We start from the raw sequence: 27059 nt of genomic DNA on the forward strand, positions 1-27059 counted from the left end.
CCCGTTTACATTTCCTCGGTATTGACTTCAGTTGTTAGCACAGCAAAATAATCTTTGAATCAAAGCGCAGGCATGATTACCCAAGTAAGTTATGCCACTTGTATCAGACCAAATAAACTAACTTAATGGCTGGTTTCAGACAAAAACAATCTATTGTATTCGTTCCTGAAACGTAATGTCTCAATGACCTTGTAATTATACTAGTGTAATCTGTTTATGGCTGCAAATTAATATAGTAAGCTTAAAAAACATTTGGCGCTCTTTCTGGATCAGTTGGCACAATGATTGATTATTCCCTTATGCACGCGGCCGATCTTATCAGTTGGTTAGCGTTTCCTTACGCTTTACTATTAAAAGTCACTGATTTTTAATAATCTCATAGGTGTTTCTTGTATCTACTTGGAATAAATCGAGATCAACCTTAAATAAACTTAAATAAACTTTATTTAGAAGAAGAATCGGGAATTTGAATGATGGAATAATGTTTATTAAAAACGAATGCTATATTTAACTTGGGGGTTGTTTTTTTCATTGCTTCAGTTAATCATTTATACCCCGCCAAAACTTACCAGGTTCCATTTTCTACTATAAATACCTGGACAAGTAAATTCACTTTCAAACTACGATTCTTATAAATTAATTTAGCAACTCGATAGTGGCAAAACTCGAAAAATAAATCAAGTAATATACTATTTTAAAAACAATTGAAGAGGAGTTGACTAATTGAATGCTAATAATTAACAATAATTTTTCGCTCGAATGAATTTTCTTGCTCAAGTGAGTAACGATAAATTATCCAAATCGCACTATAAATGTATTGCCTCAGCTCAAAATTGTCATTCCCTCCGATCAACCGGTGGCTTACATTTTCTTTCAGAAAAGTAATAAAAACTTGGGCAACGCTCTTGGCGGATTAAAAATTTTCAAGTGGTCTGACAGAGAAGTTTACAGACAAAATAATTTCTTCATTTGGAGATTTTGGAAGGTAAGTTTTCATAAAGACGGTATATAGATTGGCGGTATTACAAGGAGAATGGGGCAGAAATATTGGACTCTCGCTGTGTTCGTTTTCTTCAAGATAAAGTTCCTATAAATAAATATAAATAATTTCTATATTTTAACATTACATAGTTATATTCAGTATTGGGAAGTTCTTAGAATCAAATTGAATAGAGAACCCCTGGATTATTCACTGCAGTGCTCCCTGTTGAGATATTGTGGAGTTCGTAATCTTGCGCAATTTACAGCTTTTTACTCTACAGGGACTGGCAGATCTCATTTTACTCAAAAGTTGTTTTCGTAGGTTCAAATTCATTACATCTCCCTGTCGCTTGAAATGTTTATGGAAAAGATATCAGCGGTTTTGCGATTTCGCTCCGATTTTTACTGCCACAAGAGTCTGATTTATCTCCAGCGATCGGAATTTTCTTTAATACACAGGCTTGTTCTAGAACCAAAAGTCTTCACCTTCAAATTCGAAATACATCTTATATATAAACATAGATTCATCAAATCATAATTTTGGCCAAATTAAAATGATATAACAAAGCTTCATTTTCTAATTGTTTTTCATAGGGAGTTCCGCGCGCACGCAGTACCATGGTTAAGAAAATCCAGTGAATGTAATATCTGATGGTTGAATCGTAATTGAATGAATTAGTCTGAACATATTATTCTGTCGGCACCATAGAGAGGCTCCTAGGGTATTATGGGAGTTGTTAGGAGTATTTATGATTTTTGGCGGGAAATTTTGGTCATTGCTGGTCGGTCTGTCTCTCTGTTTGCTAGCTTTTCTTTTTATTTCGATCAAGTTTTTTAAACGACCTACCAGTTTGTAATGGTAATAGGACTTCGTGGAGTCCAATTCGGTCTGTAATCATACGAGTGATAACAAAATCGGACGACCGCGCATCGGGAGTCCGATTTGTTTATCACCAGTACGATTACAGACCGAATTGAACGATACGAAGTCCTATTACCAATTAACCATATACATCACAATTTCAGAGAAAAAAAAGCAAAGGTATGAAAGAATGGGAAAAAGTGCGTTAAAAGACTGACAAAGGAGGCGTAAATTGTTTAATGTCGCTCTAAAAGAAAGAAACAAAGCCCCAATTTAGGATTGTGTGTGCTGTTGCTATGGTCACTGAAACCAAGGTTGTGATCGATGGATCGATTTAAACTACAACTTTTAATGTGATCAGCTTATTGAACTGCGTTATTGAACTGTCTGATAACAACTTGGCAAGTGATTTAGTGCAAAATAGGAGTTTTTTTTTTAAACCAATCACAATCCAGGAAGTTGTAATTGTTATGATTAGTATGGTTATATATTACCGTACTAGGCTGTAATCAGTATTTGTTTGAATTATTTGACTGACTGAAGCACTTCAATAAACTTTCAAATTGAAACTCGGTCAATTCCAAATTTTTGGAAACCTATCGATGCGAGAAATGTTGGTTTTGGCTATGACGTCATTGTACGACCGTCCCTCCGTACGTTCAACTTTTCATGTAAGCCCATACGTGAAATTTTGCATTACTGGAACCGCATTTTTTGGCGGGAAGTTGCATTGCCAGCGTACTGCATTTGACACAGAGCCTCAATAAAACAACAGAGAGAAAGAGAGAGAGAGACAGAGAGAGAGAGAAAGATAGAAAAGAGAGCAAGAAAGCCTCGGCTCGGAGCCCAAACGAGACGAAATTATAGTGAAGAGAAGTGGAAGAAAGAGCGAACACGAGGAAATCAAAGCTGAATAATGATGAAGAATAACGGCGAAAAGAGTAAGAAAGGTCACAGAAAATATACTAATTTGTAACAGTGAGTAGGCCGGACATACTGCAATCCAATGATATTTAAAAACGAATTGATGTCAGTTTTTGATGCGTCTGTCCTGTTATTATTTGATCATGAATTTCGTCATAACATTGTCAAAGTAGCTGTGGATCCACGAGACGATAACCGAGTAGATCCGCAGACAATTTTGACAATTTTATGACCAAATTCATGATCAATAACAGAACAGACGCATGAAAAACTGACATCAAAAGGCAGAGGGGTCAAAATTAAGTCAAAACACGAGAAGAACGCGAGACAAAAATACGCGAAAATTCAATTTTATACAATCTGACGCGACCAATATCGCGTCAATATCGCATAAAATATAAATTTATGTGTCTGTCCGCTTATTGACAATAAAAATTACCTAATGAGCGCACGAGAATTTTGCAGTCATTGTACAAAACTACTATTGCTGTTTATGTTATTGGATAAAATGTTTCTTTTTTTCTTTAGTTTAGTTCTTCTGGGATCATGCTGCTGGTGTATATGCCGTTGCTGAGTGCTTTTGGTGAGTAGGTCACAGCAATCAGCTTACCCAAACCGAGTATCTTTCATATGAAAAGTAATTGTTGTGACTTTATGCCCTTGAAAGGGCGAGTCATGAATACTTTGTGAGAGAGAGAGAGAGAGAGGCATTCATATTTTGCGAATGACCTCTCCATTGTGTTTGTAATGGCACGTGCAAGGAGAGACGCTTGAATGTGAAAAATCGCGAGACCCCTCGTTCGCAAAGAGAGGGTCTCAATTGGGGGAGGGGTGGGGGGTTGTTTGCTTTCACTTCAAACAGTTAAATAACTTCCCTTTTCAAGGCCAGCGGTTGTCTTTCTTCCGTCACGATTAACTTATGTGAAAATCAAAGAAACTCACAATTCCTTTTATAATACTCATATTTCAGATGGATATGAGCGGCATAAAACTGCTAAAACATGCAGCAAGCAAAACTAACCGGTTTCAGATAGTCTGGACAATTTTCTGGTCAGCTTTGTTTCCAGGATCTCTCTTCTTCCCTTTCCTCGGAACGAAAGAGTCTGGGAGAGAGAAAAGTAAGAAGAGAAACCCTGTGAACGGAAAGCAAGGGAGTTAAATCGGTATCGAGTGCTCTGAAGTCTCTTAATATTTCAAAATACCACCCATCCCACTTTTCATAATTTAAAAAAATTCATGCTAAATGATCTTAATTTTTATAACGGCTAACGGTTAATTTTTGGTGATTTCAAGCTTAACGGGTACCATTTTTCGACGTTTCACTGCTCACGGTTAACACCATTGAGACCCTCAAAGAGTCAGTGAGGAACCTCACGTTCCAGGTCCCTTTCTTCCCAATACCTGAAGTTGTCCTGAGCAGTCCCCTTTCACTTAACTTCCCGATAAAAGGGATTCTATAAACTTATTAATTCTTTTGCTATTATTTGTTTCATTGTCCCTGAAAAGCCCCTTGAGGGGGGAACCAATTGATTATATAAGAGAGCCCATCCGGCCCTTCTGTTATATTACTATTATTCCCCGATTCAATCCGCGATCAAGACCAATCCCCGAACGGAGAAGTTGCTTATTCACAGGGTCTTCCCTGTAAGGAACTACAGTTGGACAGAACTCCATCCTCCTTTAGCATTTTACACGTCAGGTTCATGTTCAAAGAGAGAAATATTTACGTCTGCTATTCCGTTCCCCAAAGCATTAAACCAGTAAATGAGTTTGTCACAGCCAACTGCCCAAGAAATTGTTTATTCACGATATTCATAGGGCTCAGGGCTTGCATAGTTAAATTCGCTTGATCGTACGTTATGTTGATTAATGTTTTTGAAAGAAATGTATATATTGAAGTGAGGGTTATAGACGAAAGATTGAAGTGAAACGTGCACTTAACTGGACTACTTAAGCGATTGTCTCTTATCGCCAGATAATATAATCATTTGTTTCATTCATCAGTCCACTCACCGGAACACACAAGACCGACAAATTGACTCACTCCTAACCGAGTAGTTTCATAGCTCAGTTGGTAGCGCGTTACACCTACATCGGCTGACAAGTACATTGTAGGACATTGTATATGAAACACTTAATGACTGGTCCCAAGGGAAACAGTTCATTTTGTTTACCGAGAATCTCGATGTTTCCCCGAGGCGCAGCCGAGGGAAACATTGAGATTGGAGGGAAACAAAATGAACTGTTTCCCGAGGGACCAGTCATTAAGTGATTTGTTATATAGCAAAAAAAATGGGTCAAACATTTTGAAAGAAGAGCCCAGATTCCAGCGACATCAGGCCACCTTCAACTGCACGCTCTGATCACGTGCAACAGCGGTCAACATTTGGCGGGTAACAGTGAACTGTTCCCCGTTTGACGTAATAGTTTTCGCAATGTTGCCCGCTCATGGCATTTAGCGGTAAACAGTTTCATTGTTAAATGCCATGTGACCATGAACTAGCCAATGAATGGGCGCGCTGTAGCGGGAAAAACTCCAGCTATATAACAATGTACATTGTAGAGATCATGTGTTCGACTCCCGTTGAAGCCGACTATTTATTTTTTTTTTTTCAGTTATCTATATGAGACAATTGCATAAATTGTCAAGTCAAGTGCGAGGATCACTTCTATCTTTCGAACATACTCGACAACAAAAGACTTTTTTTAAGTACCCTTAAAGTGAACACTCCACTCAGAGTACCCCAATTACAGAGTTGGATTCAAGATGCCGGGCATTGAAATAATTTTATTAACATAATTATTAATTATGCAGGAGTACTCGTGGTTCAGGGTGACTCGTCTCCTTACGGACCTTGGACTGAGTGGTCAGAATGCAGTGTTGATAAAGGGCGAGGAGTGATGAGCCGTACAAGAGCATGCGTAGCGATTGACTGTCCACAACCTGGAGAGTACGAAGATGTCATGGCGTGCTTTGTGATACCATGCCCGTGCGAATGTCCGTTAGCACACACAGGCGGTATGTAACAGAGCAAGCTTATTAAAAGCAGGGAATAAGTTTCTGGTTTCAGAAAAGTTTACCGTGTTCAATGAGAGCTTACATTATATAATTAATTTAAAATACAGTTGAAAGAACCCTCCACATTTCATTCATTCATTCATGCATTCATTCATTCATTCATTCATTCATTCATTCATTCATTCATTCATTCATTTATTCGTTCGTTCGTTCATTCGTTCGTTCATTCGTTCGTTCGTTCATTCATTTACTCATTCATTCAATTTTCTTTCTTTTATTCGTTCATTCATTATATCATACTCCTTTTCACTTTTTCTTTCCACAGGATTAATACCATCACCTACTCAAGGTAAATATATAATTTTCTCTTGTCTATCTTATTTGACCAATCTAAATAATGGCTTCTTCATTTGATTAATCAATAAGAGTATTGTGAATCGATTTCTTTGTGTCATCAAATATAAAATTTTAATTAAACCTGGAGTACTATAGCTTTCGATATTTCTGATCTCAATCTGCGGAATCATATTGAATCCGCTAATGATAAAGCCCCTTACAAGTTTTTTGAACTTTCGATAAATGTAACTCCATTTTAAGCGTCACAATCTAACATTAATTCTTCGTTTCTCAGGGGCCCAACAGGCATCTTCCGCTGGTAAGTGTGAAACGCTTGCCCAGATGCGAGACATCACATATGCAAGACTATATTTTTGTCCTTAAACAAAGAAGTAGTAGTGACTAAAATGATCGTTTGCCAAGCCAACTCTTCTGGTGCACGTGTGAGCCCAATATTTTTGGAAACGTACACTTGGGAGTGCGAGTAGGAGGGGGGAGGGAACTAAGGCCGTCTCCCCTACTTTCCCCCTTTTCCGTCGAATGCGTTTCCTAATTTTGGATTGGTCGGTCGCAGGAAAAGAAGAAAAACTAAAAGAAGGAATCTTAACAAAAAAAAAAACTCAGCAGAAAGAGTCGAATGGCGTCGGGCAAAAAGAGTAAATGACAACATACTTTCCTCCCACGCAGAGACAAAGGCCCTCCTGTAGACAATAAATGTCTCTTTTACTCTGGGGTTGAAACTGAAAACCTGTACGGACAAAAGCATTGTTTATATTTCGACTTAAAAGTTAAAGAAGGTCTTACTAAGTTATTATCTTCCTCGCGTGTCTTTTTTTTTTTTTTAACTAAAAAGTATGGGCCGATCGGACGACGAAGAAAAAAAGGGGGACAACCTAAAGATAAAAATAAAAAGAAAGCATAATTTAAAAACATAATAACTTAAAGTACAGAAAAAAAGATGGCCAGAACGCAACAATTTAGCTCGACTGGAATAGAAAGATTTCGGCTGAAATGTTCAGTCTTCATCTGGTCTACTTGAATAAGAGTGGTTACACAGCACTAAGCTCTGTAACCACTCGTTCAGAACGACACTTTAATAGGAGTTCATGGCCATAGATCTTTGGAAGGTTAAGTCCCTCGTCCCTATTCATGAAGGCTGAGAGATTCAACTGAAATATTTCGATTCAAATCGGGCTAAATTCTTGCGTTCTACTTATATTTTTCTGTACACGATGTCTGCTTCAGAATGTGGAATGAACATTGTTGCTTCCATAATTTTTAGCCTCTGCACCAGTCAGTTAAATGCCCTAGTAATGACGGGCCCTTATAAATATAACAGATGTAAGCCTTTGAAAAAAATAGCCGTGTTTTAAATCGTTTTGTTTTTCCGTCATTTTCTATTTTTAAGAATTCCGCTGGTAAGTGTAAACTTTGAATTTGTAATATTCTTCCACTTGTTTCATTATAAACTTGATTTTTCTTTTTTTTTGTTTTTAACAACAGAGAAATCGTCACCTGCTGGTAAAAGTTTGGCGTCGTTGATGTTTTTTTTGTTCTCGTTGTCATATTATTTGTAGAGTTATTTTAACTTTGTTTCTTTTTTGTTTTGTTTTTTAGCTCCAAGAAAATCACATTCTGCAGGTGACTATTGAATGACTTATTTAAAACATTTGCCATCTCCAAAACATTTCCTATACCAGGAAATCGCGTTTCTAGCTTTCCGATTGATTGATTCAATCCCAGATATCAGCTCATACACCGTATGACCTAATGTGGAAACTAACTGCGTCAAGTGTATACAACCTGAAAACTGATTGGCTTTAATTTCCAAGTTTCCAAGCCAGTCAGCCAACTAGGCCCTAAACACATTGTTGGCTATTCACCATTTCATGTCTAACTCGCTCTCATGGAATAATTGTTAAACGATTGTTTCTTATTCTATCGAAGTTTTTTCTCTTGATTTCAGCACCAAAGGGATCATCTACATCAGGTGAATAATTCCTTTGTTTGATTAAACCATTTTACCGCTATGTATGTATATATATACATTTTTAAACACTAATCTGCTCACTTTTGGCATCACCTGGCTAACAAATGAACTTTGAAATCTCAAGCTACACTCTCACCCAATTGGAGGCAAGAAAACTTCCTGATACCTGTTTGTCCGCCACGCTTAGCCTTGGATTTTGATTGGCTCATTTGGTTGTGAACGTGTGCAACTGTAATTGGCTGCATCTAAACTACAAGTCTCATTAAACGTCTGAAGTTAAGACCGTCATTTTAGTCAAAGTTTCAGACACTGATAGATAGAGACGTGATGTACTAAATAACGCACTAGCAAGCCCCAGTTGATAAAGGGCCAGATATTTTTATACAGTGGATAAGACATTATCTAGAGTTTAAAATATACTTAACCAAAAAGGCTGACCAATTAAGGCTTCGGTTCGCCTTTGACTTACATGTGCTTAGAGACAGTGCGCATATTCATGGCTTCGTGGACAAATTCTGAAATCTTTCCCCAGACTGAAACTGTTCTGGATAGCGATTCATTCACAGGATAAAATTATCTTGCGTCCAGACGTTCAATGCGTCAAGAAGTCTAGAACGTCCTCTAGTTAACAATTAAACCCTTCGCCCGCAAGGGCTACGGGTCAATAGCCCATGAGGCAAGGCCTTATCAAAAAAATCTGTCAGTCGTAAACGTTTCTGACCATTGGGTATTTTCATGAATGGTGCGATTCTTTCCTTAATCATAATTTATTGGTAAACTATTCAGTCTTCCTTTACGTACAGTTCTCCTTATCATCTAATACTTCGTTTTCTCCCTTTTTCAATGATTGTTTTTTTTCCTCCAGTTCCGGAGAAAGTGTCAACCACTGGTAAGCAGCTTATTTCTTTTCCCTGAAATTAACCTTCTTGCATGTTCCTTCGGTCATAGCAAATAATCTTAATTGTTATCCGTAATATTCTTTGGTTTTGGCGTGTCGATTTTTCCTTGATTAGCTTTGATTCCTTATGAGTTATTAAATTCTATAGTTGTTTTTCTGCTTTGTTCTTGTTCCGGATGATTTCGACGATTGGACTTTGAAGTTAAGTGCAAGGGTATTATCACGTACCATTTTCACGAGTTTTGCTATCTCTTGAAAATTGAAGCCAGTATGGTGAGTTAGAATACACGGAACGGGAGAAAATACTACGCGATCCTCACGCCAAAGTCTGATAAGCAATTCATTATGCAACTTGTTCTGCAAATAAGGATTGTCTGGAAAGAAAAACTTTTATATCTAGTAAGCAGGATGAGTTTTGCCTGATGTATGCGGCAAAAAATGAGATTGGTTCTGCATATGTAAAAATAACCAAACGCATAAGAGATTTATTGTATTACATATTTGAGGAATACATGCACGTCTGTTTTTCTGCTGAATAAATGTTTCAGAATTGGATAACAAAAACTGATTCAAACCAAATTCAGAGAGTGTAGTGAGGGCTATGAAATTGCAAAAAAATGCAAGAAATTTTAGAAAAAATGCAAACTGCAGCTAAAACAACCAGCAGAAGAAGTTGACTGTTTCCAAAAGCCTCCTGGATCGCAACTCCGCAGTTACATTCCTTGGAGTTTTCTTTTCTTCGCTCGCTGTCAGCTCCACGAAAAATCTTCTTTCTTTTTTTAGCTGCAGGTTTGGCTCATCATCCTTCAAAAGTACCAACTCCAGCAGGTAAGATAACAATTAAACTTCTTTTAAATTAGACTACAAGTAGTCCCTCTTTCGCAGCTTAGTTAGTCGAGCGCGAGGGAAAGACAGGCCAAAGAACAAATGGCTCCCTCGCTAATTTCCGTTTCGTAAACGGTCGTCGCCATTTTGACAGTCCATGCCACTCTTAGTAACCAAGCCTTCCGCAATAAATGAGACCTTAACTGGTTGAAATTGCAACTAAATAGTCCAAGCCCTCATTTTTATTCTGTTAGCTTTCAATGAAGTGTTAGGGTTAGCTTCACTTAAGTGCTATAAAATTGCAATGTTTTAGATTAACAAACGATAAACGACAAACGACTTGCAAACGAGAAACTTAACAGTGAAAATTGTTTCAAGTGTCACGGTTCAAATGGCATTCAGATTTTAGAAATGATATATATTGTCCACTCTTGCGTCTAAACAATATATGAAATCTTGGTAGCTAGCATCTAGCACGTAGCCACACCGTAAAGACTTAAAAACGATCTTTCGTTCCTTGTCATGTGAGCGGTTGAGATTTTTTGAACAATTTTCCTCAATATTATAAAACAAGTCAAAGGAAAAGCATTACTTCAATCACCTTTTTTTTTTTTTTTTTATTAAAGAGGTTCCATGCGAAGATCATCCTCTCGGTGCTGCTGAAGGAGGTAAACTTCCAAGCTCGAGCTTTACAGCATCGTCTAGTTCCGACCAGTATTTTGCATCAAATGGTCGATTAAACGGATCCATGGCCTGGTGTTCTGAAGAAGCTACAAAGGGAGAAGATTACCTGCAAATTCACTTACCGGAAGCGGAGGAAATTTGTGCAATTGCTACTCAAGGGAATGGTTACAAAGAGGGCCACGAATACGTAACGCTCTACATTTTGGAGTTTTCTAATGACAGCTATCATTGGGAAGCCGTTGAAGAAGATGGATCTGTCAAGGTATCAGTTTTTACTTCTTACACCCTGGGTAAATAATCAAGTCAAAGCTAACTGTCTCAAATTCAGACAATCCTTTACTCATGTAACTGCATGACGACCAGTTTTACATTAAAAACCATCCCATGCTTTAGTGATTTGATATTCCTTCGGACAGCTATGATTTACGGAGAAATAATGCATATTGGAATATGCGTTATCACGACATGCAGGTATAGCGAAATTTACTTAGTCCAGAGCTTTTGACTTATTTGAACGGAGGAATAGGAAGAGGGATTTTACATCCCACCCTGGGAAGGGGAAGGGACTAAGAGAGATCATCGGCCTCATTGATATTGGCTTTAGAGCTGACCAGAGGGGTTTTACTGCCCGCCTTGGAAAGAGGGACGGCCTGTGCACCATACGCCTCATTGATATTCATTTGGTTTATGAGATGACCAAACAATCGAAGGTGAAAGGCAGAAAAGGCAGTAGAATCTTTTTTACCTTTACCACATAAAATACAACTTAACTAACAATAATGGAGTCTTTCGCTTTTTCCTGTAACATTCATCTTAAAGGTATTCAATGGCAACAAAGATTCAAAAACTACGTCGAAACAAGTGCTGGAGGTTCCCGTCAAAGCCACTTACATTCGAATAACACCACTTGACTTTAAAGAATGGCCTTGTTTGAGGGTGGAAATTTATGGAAAAGGTATGGCCGTATGATGTTATTTGGCTTATTATTAGTGTTTTTATTTGGCTTATTATTAGTGTTTTGACAGCGAGTGTAATCGCGGCGGAACGAAAGAGCCAATTCCTATTAGTAAGCCGATCACTTATTATATGTTTGCAAATGATATTTTATGTTTTAATCTTTAACGTTTTTAAAGCCACCAGAAATGTAGATTTTGAAAATATAAAACTCGTCCTTCACTTTTCACGGCGACCGCTACAAAAACAACCGATTTTTTCAAAGAGCAAAATCGGTGACACATTTCGTTGATGCTGGTGCTAAGAAAACTATAACATTCCCATATCTCCTTCATAAACAGTCTTGACATACGTATACAGGAAGATAATTCGAAACCTCAACGAGAAAAACGATTCCACCTTGTAACGTACCTTCGTCCGTGTATTTGTATAATCGACCATCATCGTAACAGCCTTAAATCATCATTGCTATAGCCATCGACCATCATTGTTATAGCCATTGATAGAAAAACCGAAGCATCAGGCGAAAAAAGAAAAAACAACCCTTTTTTTCCTGTAATCTAAGCAGCAATTTGTCATTTTTAAACACCCAACTAAATTTTCAATGGTAACGATGTTAATGCTTTTGTTATTTGACAGAAAAACCGAAGCAGCAGCCATATCCAGGTATGCATAAACGATATATTAAATATCACTTATTTTGAACGTTAATATTAGCTGCTGGTACCGATGAGCAGTTTTACTGTTCTTGACATTTGGGATCCCTGTGCTAATAAACGTCGATTTTAATATTTCACCAGACGATCGCACAGAACACATGTCCAGCGGTTTTCAACGTCAATTATGCACAAATGTTAATTTATACATATGTATGAGTCGTTTTTTTATTTCATATTACCTTGCTGTTATATATTAGTTTCCATCTTCCGCTTGTGTAACGGACCTTTTCTCATTATTGGTAAATAAATAATTATTTGACAATTGGTACTTGATTTGTTGAATCCTATAAACATGTACTGTCTACGATATAGTGATCATTTTCATTTTTTTAAATAAATTAACTACACTTCCATCGTTTTAGTAACTTATCATATAATCTCCTATTTACAGTAATAATAAATATTTTATCCTCGGATGTAGTGAGTCTTGCGTTCTGATTAGAAAAATGGACCTTTGAAATCGGTTCTTGGCCTTGCGACACTTACCATCGTGGCGTTGACTGTTAGTATACACTAGCTAGATTAGAACAAGGTCATTACCATGACATCTGTACAATTGTCCCAACTCGTCTCAAAAATCCACCCTTTTCAGCAACTGGTTGAATTAATCGGATGAATAAAGAAGAAATGGCATTTCACTGCATTTGAAAGTTAATAATATACGAATTTGAGATTTATTCTTGATCAGAAATAACTCATTCAGAAATCAAAGGCAAATTTTTTTTTTTAATTTCGCCTTTCATCTGTTTTTAGGAGAAGTTGAAGAAGGAACCTCAACTCCAACTACATCAGGTAGCTGTTCTTACAATTTTTCCGCTTCTAAAATTGTTCGTACTTCATTTCCAAAACAGCACACTTACCGAGCAACAACTGGTTCAGTTACATCTCGCATTCTACGGGAAAGAAGACACTACTTGGCTAACATGACATAACTAGGAAAGAGCAGTCCAAACATTCTTAAGACTTCGCCAATGCTTCCTTGTCTGCCTCCCCCCTTCTAGAGACTGCTTTCCGGATAATATTGAGTGGGGTCAGTAGATATTTCCACCAGGCATGCGTTTACACACTTTAAGAATGAAGACTTGTCTACTAAAGACGTTTGATTGGCTAGAGATCATCGACAGCAATTTGTTCTAGAAAGGTTGCTAGTCAAACTACAGTCTGTTTCCGGCCACGCCTTAAAAATATTGATGAAAAGAAGAATCTCCTCCTGTGGAAACCGTATGGGACATCGGTTTGTAGAGCACATAAGCTAAAGAAACAAGGATGCAATATTTCCTCAATCAGTTTAATAACCTTAAATTAATATTACACCTTCTCCTACCTTTTTTTGTCGCTAATACTTCAGTAAAGCATATCAGTGTTTTGTTTAATAACACAAGCGAAAGCTACAAGCCCAATCACATAAGGCAACTTTCAAGATTCTCCAGCATTTGATCCTATACGTAGCTTATACGTCCTCTCAGCCTTGATCAATTCCAAATGATTTGGGCAGGTTCTAACCAAAATGTGGTGCTGGGTCACGACACGAAAATTCAGTTTTATTAATCGAGTTGATACTAAAAGGTCGAATTTCCACTGCGAAAAGATAAAATGACTGAAGCTTTGAGAGTTAGCCTCCGACCGTCACGAGCCACTCACAGGTTTACACTCGGGGTATTGTCAACTTAAAGTAAAGTAACTTTATTTAACATCGGTAGTTCCTTCAGCTGCGAGGCTAGTATCAATGGAAGCCGACGGTGCGCCCTTTACCCCCTCTCTCTGTCAGTGCTCCGTTTTACGAATATTTAAATCTATGGCTACACGGATCGAAGAAAGTCGAAACAGACGTTAAAGTTACCGACTGTATCAACAGAAAAATAATCCGTCCGTTTTGAACATTGCTTTAAGCAGCGACTCGGTCCCTCTACGGACTGAATACTTCCTCTCATTACTTGGACTTGGCTTCATGGTTAGTGCGCTCGATTCCGGGTCGAGTGGTCCGGGGTCGAGTCCTGGCCGGGGACATTGTGTTGTGTTCTTGGGCAAGACACTTTACTTTTACGGTACCTCTCTCCACCCAGGTTTATAAATGGGTACCAGCGAATTTAATGCTGGGGGTAACCATGCAATGGACTGGCATCCCATCCAGGGAGGAGTAGAAATACTCCTAGTCGCTTCATGCTACAAAAGAATGGTGTGCTTTGTGATACCATGCCCGTGTGAATGTCTGTCAGCACACCTAGGCGGTATGTAACAGAGCAAGCTTATTAAAAGCAGGGAATACGTTTCTGGTTTTAGAAAAGTTTACAGTGTTCAATGAGAGCTTACGTTAATTTAAAATAAAGTTGAAAGAACCCTCCACAATTCATTCATTCATTCATTCATTCTTTCATTCGTTCATTCATTTAATCATACTCCTTTTGACTTTTTCTTTCTACAGGATTAATACCATCACCTACTTTAAATTAATATATATTTTTCCCTCGTCTATTTTATTTGACCAATCTAAATAACGGCTTCTTCATCTAATTAATCAATAAGAGTATTGTGAATCGATTTTTTTGTGGCATCAAATGTAAAATTTTAATTAAACCTGGAATACTATAGCTTTTGATATTTCTGATCTCAATCTGCGGAATCATATTGAATCCGCTACTGATAAAGCCCCTTACAATTTTTTTTTTAACTTTCCATAACTGTAACTCCATTTTAAGCGTCACAATCTAACATTAATTCTTCGTTTCTCAGGGGCCCAAAAGGCATCTTCTGCTGGTAAGTATGAAACGCTTTCCCAGATGGCGAGACGTCACATATGCAAGACTATATTTTTGTCCTTAAAGAAAGAAGTAGTAGTCATGATCGTTTGCCAAGCCAACTCTTCTGGTGTAAGCCCAATTTTTTTGGAAACGTACACTTGGGAGTACAAGTAGGAGGGGGAAAGGGAACTAAGGCCGTCTCCCCTACTTTCTCCCTTTTCCGTCGAATGCGTTTCCTAGTTTTGGATTGGTCGGTCGCAGAAAAAGAAGAAAAACTAAAAGAAGGAATCTTTAAAAAAAATAAAAACAGTTTCAAGCTGCAGAAAGAGTCGAATGGCGTGGGGCAAAAAGAGTAAATAACAACATATTTTCCTCCCACGCAGAGACAAAGCCCCTCACTCCTGTAGACTGTGAATGTCTCCTTTACTCTGGGGTTGAAACTGAAAACTTGTACGGACAAAAGCATTATTTATATTTCGACTTAAAAGTTAAAGAAGGTCTTACTAAGTTATTATCTTCCTCGCGTGTCTTTTTTTTTTTTTTAACTAAAAAAAATGGGCCGATCGGACGACGAAGAAAAAAAAGGGGGACAACCTAAAGATAAAAATAAAAAGAAAGCAGAATTTAAAAACATAATAACTTAAAGTACAGAAAAAAATATGGCCAGAACGCAACAATTTAGCTGGACTGGAATAGAAAGATTTCGGCTGAAATGTTCAGTCTTCATCTGATCTACTTGAATAAGAGTGGTTACACAGCACTAAGCTCCGTAACCACTCGTTCAGAACGACCCTTTAATAGGAGTTCATGGCTATAGATCTTTGGAAGGTTAAGTCCCTCGTCCCTATTCATGAAGGCTGAGAGATTCAACTGAAATATTTCGATTCAAATCGGGCTAAATTCTTGCGTTCTACTTATATTTTTCTGTACACGATGTCTGCTTCAGAATGTGGAATGAACATTGTTGCTTCCATAATTTTTATCCTCTGCACCAGTCAGTTAAATGCCCTAGTAATGACGGGCCCTTATAAATATAACAGATGTAAGCCTTTGATAAAAATAGCCGTGTTTTAAATCGTTTTGTTTTTCCGTCATTTCCTATTTTTGAGAATTCCGCTGGTAAGTGTAAACTTTGAATTTGTAATATTCTTCCACTTGTTTTCCTTTTTTTTTTGTTTTTTGTTTTTAACAACAGAGAAATCGTCACCTGCTGGTAAAAGTTTGGCGTCGTTGATGTTTTTTTTTTTTTGTTCCCCTTGTCATATTATTTGTAGAGTTATTTTAACTTTGTTTGTTTTTTGTTTTTTAGCTCCAAGAAAATCATATTCTGCAGGTGACTATTGAATGACTTATTTAAAACATTTGGCATCTCCAAAAGATTTCCTATACCAGGAAATCGCGTTTCTAGCTTTCCGATTGATTGATTCAATCCCAGATATCAGCTCATACACCGTATGACCTAATGTGGAAACTAACTGCGTCAAGTGTATACAACCTGAAAACTGGTTGGCTTTAATTTCCAAGTTTCCAAGCCAGTCAGCCAACTCGGCCCTAAACGCATTGTTCGCTATTCACCATTTCATGTCTAACTCGCTCTCATGGAACAATTGTTAAACGATTGTTTATTATTCTATCGAAATTTTTTCTCTTGATTTCAGCACCAAAGGGATCATCTACATCAGGTGAATAATTTCTTAGTTTGATTAAACCATTTTACCGCTATGTATGTATATATATACATTTTTAAACACTAAACTGCTCACTTTTGGCATCACCTGGCTAACAAATGAACTTTGAAATCTAAAGCTACACTCTCACCCAATTAGAAGCAAGAAAACTTGCTGATACCTGTTTGTCCGCCACGCTTAGCGTTGGAGTTTGATTGGCTCATTTGGTTCTGAACGTGTGCAACTGTAATTGGCTGCATCTAAACTACAAGTCTCATTCAACGTCTGAAGTTAAGTGCATCATTTTAGTCCGAGTTTCAGACCCTTAAGCTGTTCCAGATAGAGACGTGATGTACTAAATAACGCACTACCAAGCCCCAGTTGATAAAGGGCCAGATAATTTTATACAGTGGATAAGACATTATCTAGAGTTTAAAATATACTTAACGAAAAAGGGTGACCAAGGCTTCGGTTCGCCTTTGACTTACATGTGCTTAGAGACGGTGTGCATATTTATGGCTTCGTGGACAAATTCTGAAATCTTTACACAGACTGAAATTTTTCTGGATAGTGATTCATCCACAGGATAAAATTATCTTGCGTCCAGACGTTCAATTCGTCAAGAAATCTAGAACGTCCTCTAGTAAACAATTAGACCCTTCGCCCGCGAGGGCTATGGGTCAATAGCCCATGAGGCGAAGCCTTATCAAAAAAATTTCTCAGTCGTAAACGTTTCTGACCATTGGGGAAACAGGCCTGTATTTTCATAAATAGTGCGGTTCTGTCCTTAACCATAATATATTGGTAGATTATTCAGTCCTTCTTTACGGACAGGTCTTCTTATCATCTAATACTTTTTTTCTCCTTTTTTCAATGATTGTTTTTTTCCTCCAGTTCCGGAGAAAGTGTCAACCACTGGTAAGCAGCTCATTTGTTTTCCCTGAAATTAACCTTCTTGCATGTTCCTTCGATCATAGCAAATAATCTTAATTGTTATCCGTAATATCTTTTGGTTTTGGCGTGTCGATTTTTCTTTGATTAGCTTTGATTCCTTATGAGTTATTAAATTCTATAGTTGTTTTCTGCTTTGTTCTTGTTCCCGATTATTTCGACGATTGGACTTTGAAGTTAAGTGCAAGGGTATTATCACGGACCATTTTCACGAGTTTTGCTATCTCTTGCCAATTGAAGCCAGTATGGTGAGTTAGAATACAAGGAACGGGAGTTAAAAACTACGCGATCCTCACGCCAAAGTCCAATAAGCAAAATATATCATGCAACTTGTTCTGCAAATAAGGATTGTCTGGAAAGAAAAACTTTTATATCTTTTAAGCAGGATGAGTTTTGCCTGATGTATGCCGCGAAAAATGGGATTGCTTCTGCAACTGTAAAAATAATCAAACGCATAAAAGATTTACATAGTGTACTACATATTTGTGGAATACATGCACGTCTGTTTTTCTGCTGAATAAATGTTTCAGAATTGGATAACAAAAACTGATTCAAACCAAATTGAGAGAGAGTGTAGTAAGGCTATGAAATTGCAAAAAAATGCGAGAAATTTTAGAAAGAATGCAAACTGCAGCTAAAACAACCAGCAGAAGAAGTTCTTTGTAAAAGCCTCCTGGATCGCAACTCCGCGGTTACATTCCTTGGAGTTTTTTTTCTTCGCTCGCTGTCAGTTCCACGAAAAATCTTGTTTTCTTTTTTTAGCTGCAGGTTTGGTTCATCATCCTTCAAAAGTACCAACTCCAGCAGGTAAGATAACAATTAAACTTCTTTTAAATTAGATTACAAGTAATCCCTCTTTCGCAGCTTAGTCGAGTGCGAGGGAAAGACAGGCCAAAGAACAAATGGCTCCCTCGCTAATTTCCGTTTCGTAAACGGTCGTCGCCATTTTGACAGTCCATGCCACTCTTAGTAACTAAGCCTTCCGCAATAAATTAGACCTAAACTGATTGAAATTTCAACTAAATAGTCTAAGCCCTCATTTTTATTCTGTTAGCTTTCAATGAATTGTTAGGGTTAGCTTCACTTAAGTCCTATAAAATTGCAATGTTTGGAGCGGTTATCTCGGTCGTCTACTGTTGAAGTGCGTTTGCTCTTCAGCGTGATTGAACAGAGTTCGATATCGTTCCCCTACCTTTTTCATATAGTTCTTGTTAAAAGTCTTTAAAAACCAACGAAAAAAATCGTAAGTGACATACGCTGCTAATCTAGTTTTGGATTAACAAACGACAAACGACTTGCAAACGAGAAACTTAACAGTGAAAATTGTTTCAAGTGTCACGGTTCAAATGGCATTCAGATTTTAGAAATGATGTATATTGTCCACTCTTGCGTCTAAACAATATATGAAATCTTGGTAGCTAGTATCTAGCACGTAGCCACACCGTAAAGACTTAAAAACGATCTTTCGTTCCTTGTCATGTGAGCGGTTAAGATTTTTTGAACAATTTTCCTCAATATTGTAAAACAAGTCAAAGAAAAAGCATTACTTCAATCACCTTTTTTTTTTTATTATTAAAGAGATTCCATGCGCAGATCATCCTCTCGGTGCTGCTGAAGGAGGTAAACTTCCAAGCTCGAGCTTTACAGCATCGTCTAGTTCCGACCAGTATTTTGCATCAAATGGTCGATTGAACGGATCCATGGCCTGGTGTTCTGAAGAAGCTACAAAGGGAGAAGATTACCTGCAAATTCACTTACCGGAAGCGGAGGAAATTTGTGCAATTGCTACTCAAGGGAATGGTTACAAAGAGGGCCACGAATACGTAACGCTCTACATTTTGGAGTTTTCTAATGACAGCTATCATTGGGAAGCCGTTGAAGAAGATGGATCTGTCAAGGTATCAGTGTTTAATTCTTACACCCTGGGTAAATAATCAAGTCAATCAGGCTAACTGAAAAAGATAAGGACATGCTCAGATTCAGACAATCCTTTACTCATGTAACTGCATGACGACCAGTTTTACATTAAAAACCATCTCATGCTTTAGTGAGTTGCTATTCCTTCGGACAGCTATGATTTACGGAGAAATATTGCACATTGGAATATGCGTTATCACGACAGGTAAAGCGAAATTTACTTAGTCCAGAGCTTTTGACTTATTTGAACGGAGAAATAAGAAGAGGGATTTTACATCCCTCCCTGGGAAGGGGAAGGGACTAGGAGAGATCATCGGCCTTATTGATATTGGCTTCAGAGCTGACCAGAGGGGTTTTACAGCCCGCCTTGGAAAGAGGGACGGCCTGTGCACCATACGCCTCATTGATATTCATTTGGTTTATGAGATGACCAAACAATCGAAGTTAAAAGGCAAAAAAGGCAGTAGAATCTTTTTTTACCTTTACCACATGAAATACAACTTAACTAACAATAATGGAGTCTTTCGCTTTTTCCTGTAACATTCATCTTAAAGGTATTCAATGGCAACAAAGATTCAAAAACTACGTCGAAACAAGTGCTGGAGGTTCCCGTCAAAGCCACTTACATTCGAATAACACCACTTGACTTTAAAAATGGCCTTGTTTGAGGGTGGAAATTTATGGCAAAGGTATGGCCGTATGATGTTATTTGGCTTATTATTAGTGTTTTGACAGCGAGTGTAATCGCGGCGGAACGAAAGAGCCAATTCCTATTAGTAAGCCGATCACTTATTATATGTTTGCAAATGATATTTTATGTTTTAATCTTTAACGTTTTTAAAGCCACCAGAAATGTAGATTTTGAAAATATAAAACTCGTCCTTCACTTTTCACGGCGACCGCTACAAAAACAACCGATTTTTTCAAAGAGCAAAATCGGTGACATATTTCGTTCATGCTGGTGCGAAGAAAACTATAACATTCCCATATCTCCTTCATAAACAGTCTTGACATACGTATACAGGAAGATAATTCGAAACCTCAACGAGAAAAACGATTCCACCTTGTAACGTACCTTCGTCCGTGTATTTGTATAATCGACCATCATCGTAACAGCCTTAAATCATCATTGCTATAGCCATCGACCATCATTGTTATAGCCATTGATAGAAAAACCGAAGCATCAGGCGAAAAAAGAAAAAACAACCCTTTTTTTCCTGTAATCTAAGCAGCAATTTGTCATTTTTAAACACCCAACTAAATTTTCAATGGTAACGATGTTAATGCTTTTGTTATTTGACAGAAAAACCGAAGCAGCAGCCATATCCAGGTATGCATAAACGATATATTAAATATCACTTATTTTGAACGTTAATATTAGCTGCTGGTACCGATGAGCAGTTTTACTGTTCTTGACATTTGGGATCCCTGTGCTAATAAACGTCGATTTTAGGATTTCACCAGACGATCGCACAGTACACATGTCCAGCGGTTTTTAACGTCAATTATGCACAAATGTTAATCTATTCCTATGTATGAGTCGTTTTTTTATTTCATATTACCTTGCTGTTATATATTAGTTTCCATCTTCTGCTTGTGTAACGGACCTTTTCTCATTATTGGTAAATAAATAATTATTTGACAATTGGTACGTGATTTGTTGAATCCTATAAACGTGTACTTTCTACAATATAGTGATCATTTTCATTTTTTTAAATAAATTAACTACACTTCCATCGTTTGAGTAACTGATCCTATTCTCTCCTATTTCCAGTAATAATAAATATTTTATCCTCGGATGTAGTGAGTCTGGCGTTCTGATTAGCCAAATGGACCTTGGATATCGGTTCTTGGCCTTGCGACACTTACCATCGTGGCGTTGACTGTTAGTATACACTAGCTAGATTAGAACAAGGTCATTACCATGACATCTGTACAATTGTCCCAACTCGTCTCAAAAATCCACCCTTTTCAGCAACTGGTTGAGGTTGAATTAATTGGATGAATAAAGAAGAAATGGCATTTCACTGCATTTGAAAGTTAATAATATACGAATTTGAGATTTATTCTTGATCAGAAATAACTCATTCAGAAATCAAAGGCAATTTTTTTTTTAAATTTCGCCTTTCATCTGTTTTTAGGAGAAGTTGAAGAAGGAACCTCAACTCCAACTACATCAGGTAGCTGTTCTTACAAGTTTTCCGCTTCTAAAATTTTTCGTACTTCATTTCCAAAACAGCACACTTAGCGAGCAACAACTGGTTCAGTTACATCTCGCATCCTACGGGAAAGAAGACACAACTTGGCTAACATGACATAACTAGGAAAGAGCAGTCCAAACATTCTTAAGACTTCGCCAATGCTTCCTTGTCTGCCTCCCCCCTTCTAGAGACTGCTTTCCGGATAATATTTTGAGTGGGGTCAGTAGATATTTCCACCAGGCATGCGTTTACACACTTTAAGAATGAAGACTTGTATACTAAAGACGTTTGATTGGCTAGAGATCATCGACAGCAATTTGTTCTAGAAAGGTTGCTAGTCAAACTACAGTCTGTTTTCGGCCACGCCTTAAAAATATTGATGAAAAGAAGAATCTCCTCCTGTGGAAACCGTATGGGACATCGGTTTGTAGAGCACATAAGCTAAAGAAACAAGGATGCAATATTTCCTCAATCAGTTTAATAACCTTAAATATTACACCTTCTCCTACCTTTTTTTGTCGCTAATACTTCAGTAAAGCATATCAGTGTTTTGTTTAATAACACAAGCGAAAGCTACAAGCCCAATCACATAAGGCAACTTTCAAGATTCTCCAGCATTTGATCCTATACGTAGCTTATACGTCCTCTCAGCCTTGATCAATTCCAAATGATTTGGGCAGGTTCTAACCAAAATGTGGTGCTGGGTCACGACACGAAAATTCAGTTTTATTAATCGAGTTGATACTAAAAGGTCGAATTTCCACTGCGAAAAGATAAAATGACTGAAGCTTTGAGAGTTAGCCTCCGACCGTCACGAGCCGCTCACAGGTTTACACTCGGGGTATTGTCAACTTAAAGTAAAGTAACTTTATTTAACATCGGTAGTTCCTTCAGCTGCGAGGCTAGTATCAATGGAAGCCGACGGTGCGCCCTTTACCCCCTCTCTCTGTCAGTGCTCCGTTTTACGAATATTTAAATCTATGGCTACACGGATCGAAGAAAGTCGAAACAGACGTTAAAGTTACCGACTGTATCAACAGAAAAATAATCCGTCCGTTTTGAACATTGCTTTAAGCAGCGACTCGGTCCCTCTACGGACTGAATACTTCCTCTCATTACTTGGACTTGGCTTCATGGTTAGTGCGCTCGATTCCGGGTCGAATGGTCCGGGGTCGAGTCCTGGCCGGGGACATCGTGTTGTGTTCTTGGGCAAGACACTTAACTCTCACGGTACCTCTCTCCACCCAGGTTTATAAATGGGTACCAGCCAATCTAATGCTGGGGGTAACCCTGCGATGGACTGGCATCCCATCCAGGGAGGAGTAGAAATACTCCTAGTCGCTTCATGCTACACAAGAATGGTGTGCTTTGTGATACCATGCCCGTGTGAATGTATCTCAGCACACCCAGGCGGTATGTAACAGAGCAAGCTTATTAAAAGCAGGGAATACGTTTCTGGTTTTAGAAAAGTTTACAGTGTTCAATGAGAGCTTACGTTAATTTAAAATAAAGTTGAAAGAACCCTCCACAATTCATTCAATCATTCATTCATTGAATCATTCATTCATTCCTTCATTCATTCATTCATTCATTCATTCATTCATTCATTCATTTCATTCATTCATTCATTCATTCATTCATTCATTCATTCATTCATTCATTCATTCATTCATTCATTCATTCATTCATTCATTCATTCTTTCATTCTTTCATTCATTTAATCATACTCCTTTTGACATTTTCTTTCTACAGGATTAATACCATCACCTACTTTAGATAAATATATATTTTTCCCTCGTCTATTTTATTTGACCAATCTAAATAATGGCTTCTTCATTTAATTAATCAATAAGAGTATTGTGAATCGATTTTTTTGTGGCATCAAATGTAAAATTTTAATCAAACCTGGAGTACTATAGCTTTCGATATTTCTGATCTCAATCTGCGGAATCATATTGAATCCGCTAATGATAAAGGCCCTTACAATTTTTTTTTGAACTTTTGATAACTGTAACTCCATTTTAAGCGTCACAATCTAACATTAACTCTTCGTTTCTCAGGGGCCCAAAAGGCATCTTCTGCTGGTAAGTATGAAACGCTTTCCCAGATGGCGAGACGTCACATATGCAAGACTATATTTTTGTCCTTAAAGAAAGAAGTAGTAGTCATGATCGTTTGCCAAGCCAACTCTTCTGGTGTAAGCCCAATTTTTTTGGAAACGTACACTTGGGAGTACAAGTAGGAGGGGGAAAGGGAACTAAGGCCGTCTCCCCTACTTTCTCCCTTTTCCGTCGAATGCGTTTCCTAGTTTTGGATTGGTCGGTCGCAGGAAAAGAAAAAAAACTAAAAAAAGGAATCTTAAAAAAAATAAAAACACAGTTTCAAGCTGCAGAAAGAGTCGAATGGCGTGGGGCAAAAAGAGTAAATGACAACATATTTTCCTCCCACGCAGAGACAAAGCCCCTCCTCAATCCTGTAGACTATGAATGTCTCTTTTACTCTGGGGTTGAAACTGAAAACCTGTACGGACAAAAGCATTGTTTATATTTCGTCTTAAAACTTAAAGAAGGTCTTACTAAGTTATTATCTTCCTCGCGTGTCTTTTTTTTTTTAACTAAAAAATATGGGTCGATCGGACGACGCAAAAAAAAAAGGGGGACAACCTAAAGATAAAAATCAAAAGAAAGCATAATTTAAAAACATAATAACTTAAACTACAGAAAACAATATGGCCAGAACGCAACAATTTAGCTCGACTGGAATAGAAAGATTTCGGCTGAAATGTTCAGTCTTTATCTGGTCTACTTGAATAAGAGTGGTTACACAGCACTAAGCTCTGTAACCACTCGTTCAGAACGACACTTTAATAGGAGTTCATGGCCATAGATCTTTGGAAGGTTAAGTCCCTCGTCCCTATTCATGAAGGCTGAGAGATTCAACCGAAATATTTCGATTCAAATCGGGCTAAATTCTTGCGTTCTACTTATATTTTTCTGTACACGATGTCTGCTTCAGAATGTGGAATGAACATTGTTGCTTCCATAATTTTTATCCTCTGCACCAGTCAGTTAAATGCCCTAGTAATGACGGGCCCTTATAAATATAAAAGATGTAAGCCTTTGATAAAAATAGCCGTGTTTTAAACCGTTTTGTTTTTCCGTCATTTCCTATTTTTGAGAATTCCGCTGGTAAGTGTAAACTTTGAATATTTGTAATATTATTCCACTTGTTTCATTATAAACTTGATTTTCCTTTTTTTTTTTTTTGTTTTTAACAACGGAAAAATCGTCACCTGCTGGTAAATGTTTGTCGTCGTTGGTGTCTTTTTGTTCTCCTTGTCATATCATTTGTAGAGTTATTTTAACTTTGTCTCTGTCTTTTTTTTTTAGCTCCAAGAAAATCATATTCTGCAGGTGACTATTGAATGACTTATTTAAAACATTTGCCATCTCCAAAAGATTTCCTATACCAGGAAATCGCGTTTCTAGCTTTCCGATTGATGGATTCAATCCCAGATATCAGCTCATACACCGTATGACCTAATGTGGAAACTAACTGCGTCAAGTGTATCCAACCTGAAAACTGATTGGCTTTAATTTCCAAGTTTCCAAGCCAGTCAGCCAACTCGGCCCTAAACGCATTGTTGGCTATTCACCATACATACTCGCTCTCATGGAATAATTGTTAAACGATTGTTTATTATTCTATCGAAATTTTTTCTCTTGGTTTCAGCACCAAAGGGATCATCTACATCAGGTGAATAATTTCTTAGTTTGATTAAACCATTTTACCGCTATGTATGTATATATACATTTTTAAACACTAAACTGCTCACTTTTGGCATCACCTGGCTAACAAATGAACTTTGAAATCTAAAGCTACACTCTCACCCAATTAGAGGCAAGAAAACGTGCTGATACCTGTTTGTTCGCCACGCTTAGCCTTGGAGTTTGATTGGCTCATTTGGTTGTGAACGTGTGCAACTGTAATTGGCTGCATCTAAACTACAAGTCTCATTAAACGTCTGAAGTTAAGAGCGTCATTTTAGTCCGAGTTTCAGACACTGATAGATAGAGACGTGATGTACTAAATAACGCACTACCAAGCCCCAGTTGATCAAGGACCAGATATTTTTATACAGTGGATAAGACATTATCTAGAGTTTAAAAAGGCTGACCAATTAAGGCTTCGGTTCGCCTTTGACTTACATGTGCTTAGAGACAGTGCGCATATTCATGGCTTCGTGGACAAATTCTGAAATCTTTACGCAGACTGAAACTGTTCTGGATAGTGATTCATCCACAGGATAAAATTATCTTGCGTCCAGACCTTCAATGCGTCAAGAAATCTAGAACGTCCTCTAGTAAACAATTAGACCCTTCGCCCGCAAGGGCTACGGGTCAATAGCCCATGAGGCGAGGCCTTATCAAAAAAATCTGTCAGTCGTAAACGTTTCTGACCATTGGGGAAACAGGCCCGTATTTTCATAAATAGTGCGATATATTCCTTAATCATAGTTTATTGGTGAACTATTCAGTCTTCCTTTACGTACAGTTCTTCTTATCATCTAATACTTCTTTTTCTCCTTTTTTCAATAATTGTTTTTTTTTTCCTCCAGTTCCGAAGAAAGTGTCAACCACTGGTAAGCAGCTCATTCCTTTTCCCTGAAAATAACCTTCTTGCATGTTCCTTCGATCATAGCAAACAATCTTAATTGTTATCCGTAATATCTTTTGGTTTTGGCGTGTCGATTTTTCCTTGATTAGCTTTTATTCCTTATGAGTTATTAAATTCAATAGTTGTTTTTCTGCTTTGTTCTTGTTCCGGATGATTTCGACGATTGGACTTTGAAGTTAAGTGCAAGGGTATTATCACGGACCATTTTCACGAGTTTTGCTATCTCTTGAAAATTGAAGCCAGTATGAGTAGTATGGTAAGTTAGAATACAAGGAACGGGAGAAAATACTACGCGATCCTCACGCCAAAGTCTGATAAGCAATTTATTATGCAACTTGTTCTGCAAATAAGGATTGTCTGGAAAGAAAAACTTTTATATCTTTTAAGCAGGATGAGTTTTGCCTGATGTATGCGGCAAAAAATGGGATTGGTTCTGCAACTGTAAAAATAAGCAAACGCATAAAAGATTTACATAGCGTATTACATATTTGTGGAATACATGCACGTCTGTTTTTCTGCTGAATAAATGATTCAGAATTGGATGACAAAAACTGATTCAAACCAAATTCAGAGAGTGTAGTGAGGGCTATGAAATTGCAAAAAAATGCAAGAAATTTTAGAAAGAATGCAAACTACAGCTAAAACAACCAGCAGAAGAAGTTGACTGTTTGCAAAAGCCTCCTGGATCGCAACTCTGCAGCTACATTCCTTGGAGT

General features: G+C 37.6%; 1 protein-coding gene across 2 annotated transcripts in view; it reads left to right on the top strand.

Annotated features, from left to right (window-relative positions):
* The first annotated feature begins 859 nt into the window (after positions 1-859).
* Positions 860-27059, top strand: part of LOC138052833 (uncharacterized) — a 61324-nt gene continuing 35124 nt past the window's right edge. The window contains exons 1-18 of one of the 2 annotated variants that reach the window (XM_068899417.1): positions 860-985; positions 3296-3350; positions 5583-5786; positions 6112-6135; positions 6418-6441; positions 7626-7643; positions 7740-7763; positions 8089-8112; positions 8978-9001; positions 9794-9838; positions 10462-10781; positions 11339-11474; positions 12113-12139; positions 12946-12984; positions 14923-14946; positions 16240-16263; positions 16589-16612; positions 17492-17515. In XM_068899417.1, the coding sequence (XP_068755518.1) occupies positions 3314-3350; positions 5583-5786; positions 6112-6135; positions 6418-6441; positions 7626-7643; positions 7740-7763; positions 8089-8112; positions 8978-9001; positions 9794-9838; positions 10462-10781; positions 11339-11474; positions 12113-12139; positions 12946-12984; positions 14923-14946; positions 16240-16263; positions 16589-16612; positions 17492-17515 (1042 nt within the window). In that variant the 5' untranslated portion in view covers positions 860-985; positions 3296-3313. The remainder of the gene's footprint in view (positions 986-3295; positions 3351-5582; positions 5787-6111; positions 6136-6417; positions 6442-7625; positions 7644-7739; positions 7764-8088; positions 8113-8977; positions 9002-9793; positions 9839-10461; positions 10782-11338; positions 11475-12112; positions 12140-12945; positions 12985-14922; positions 14947-16239; positions 16264-16588; positions 16613-17491; positions 17516-27059) is intronic. The other variant, XM_068899418.1, reaches the window with a different exon arrangement.

This window comes from Montipora capricornis, chromosome 6 (genome assembly GCF_036669925.1).
Source record: "Montipora capricornis isolate CH-2021 chromosome 6, ASM3666992v2, whole genome shotgun sequence".
NCBI lineage: Eukaryota > Metazoa > Cnidaria > Anthozoa > Scleractinia > Acroporidae > Montipora > Montipora capricornis.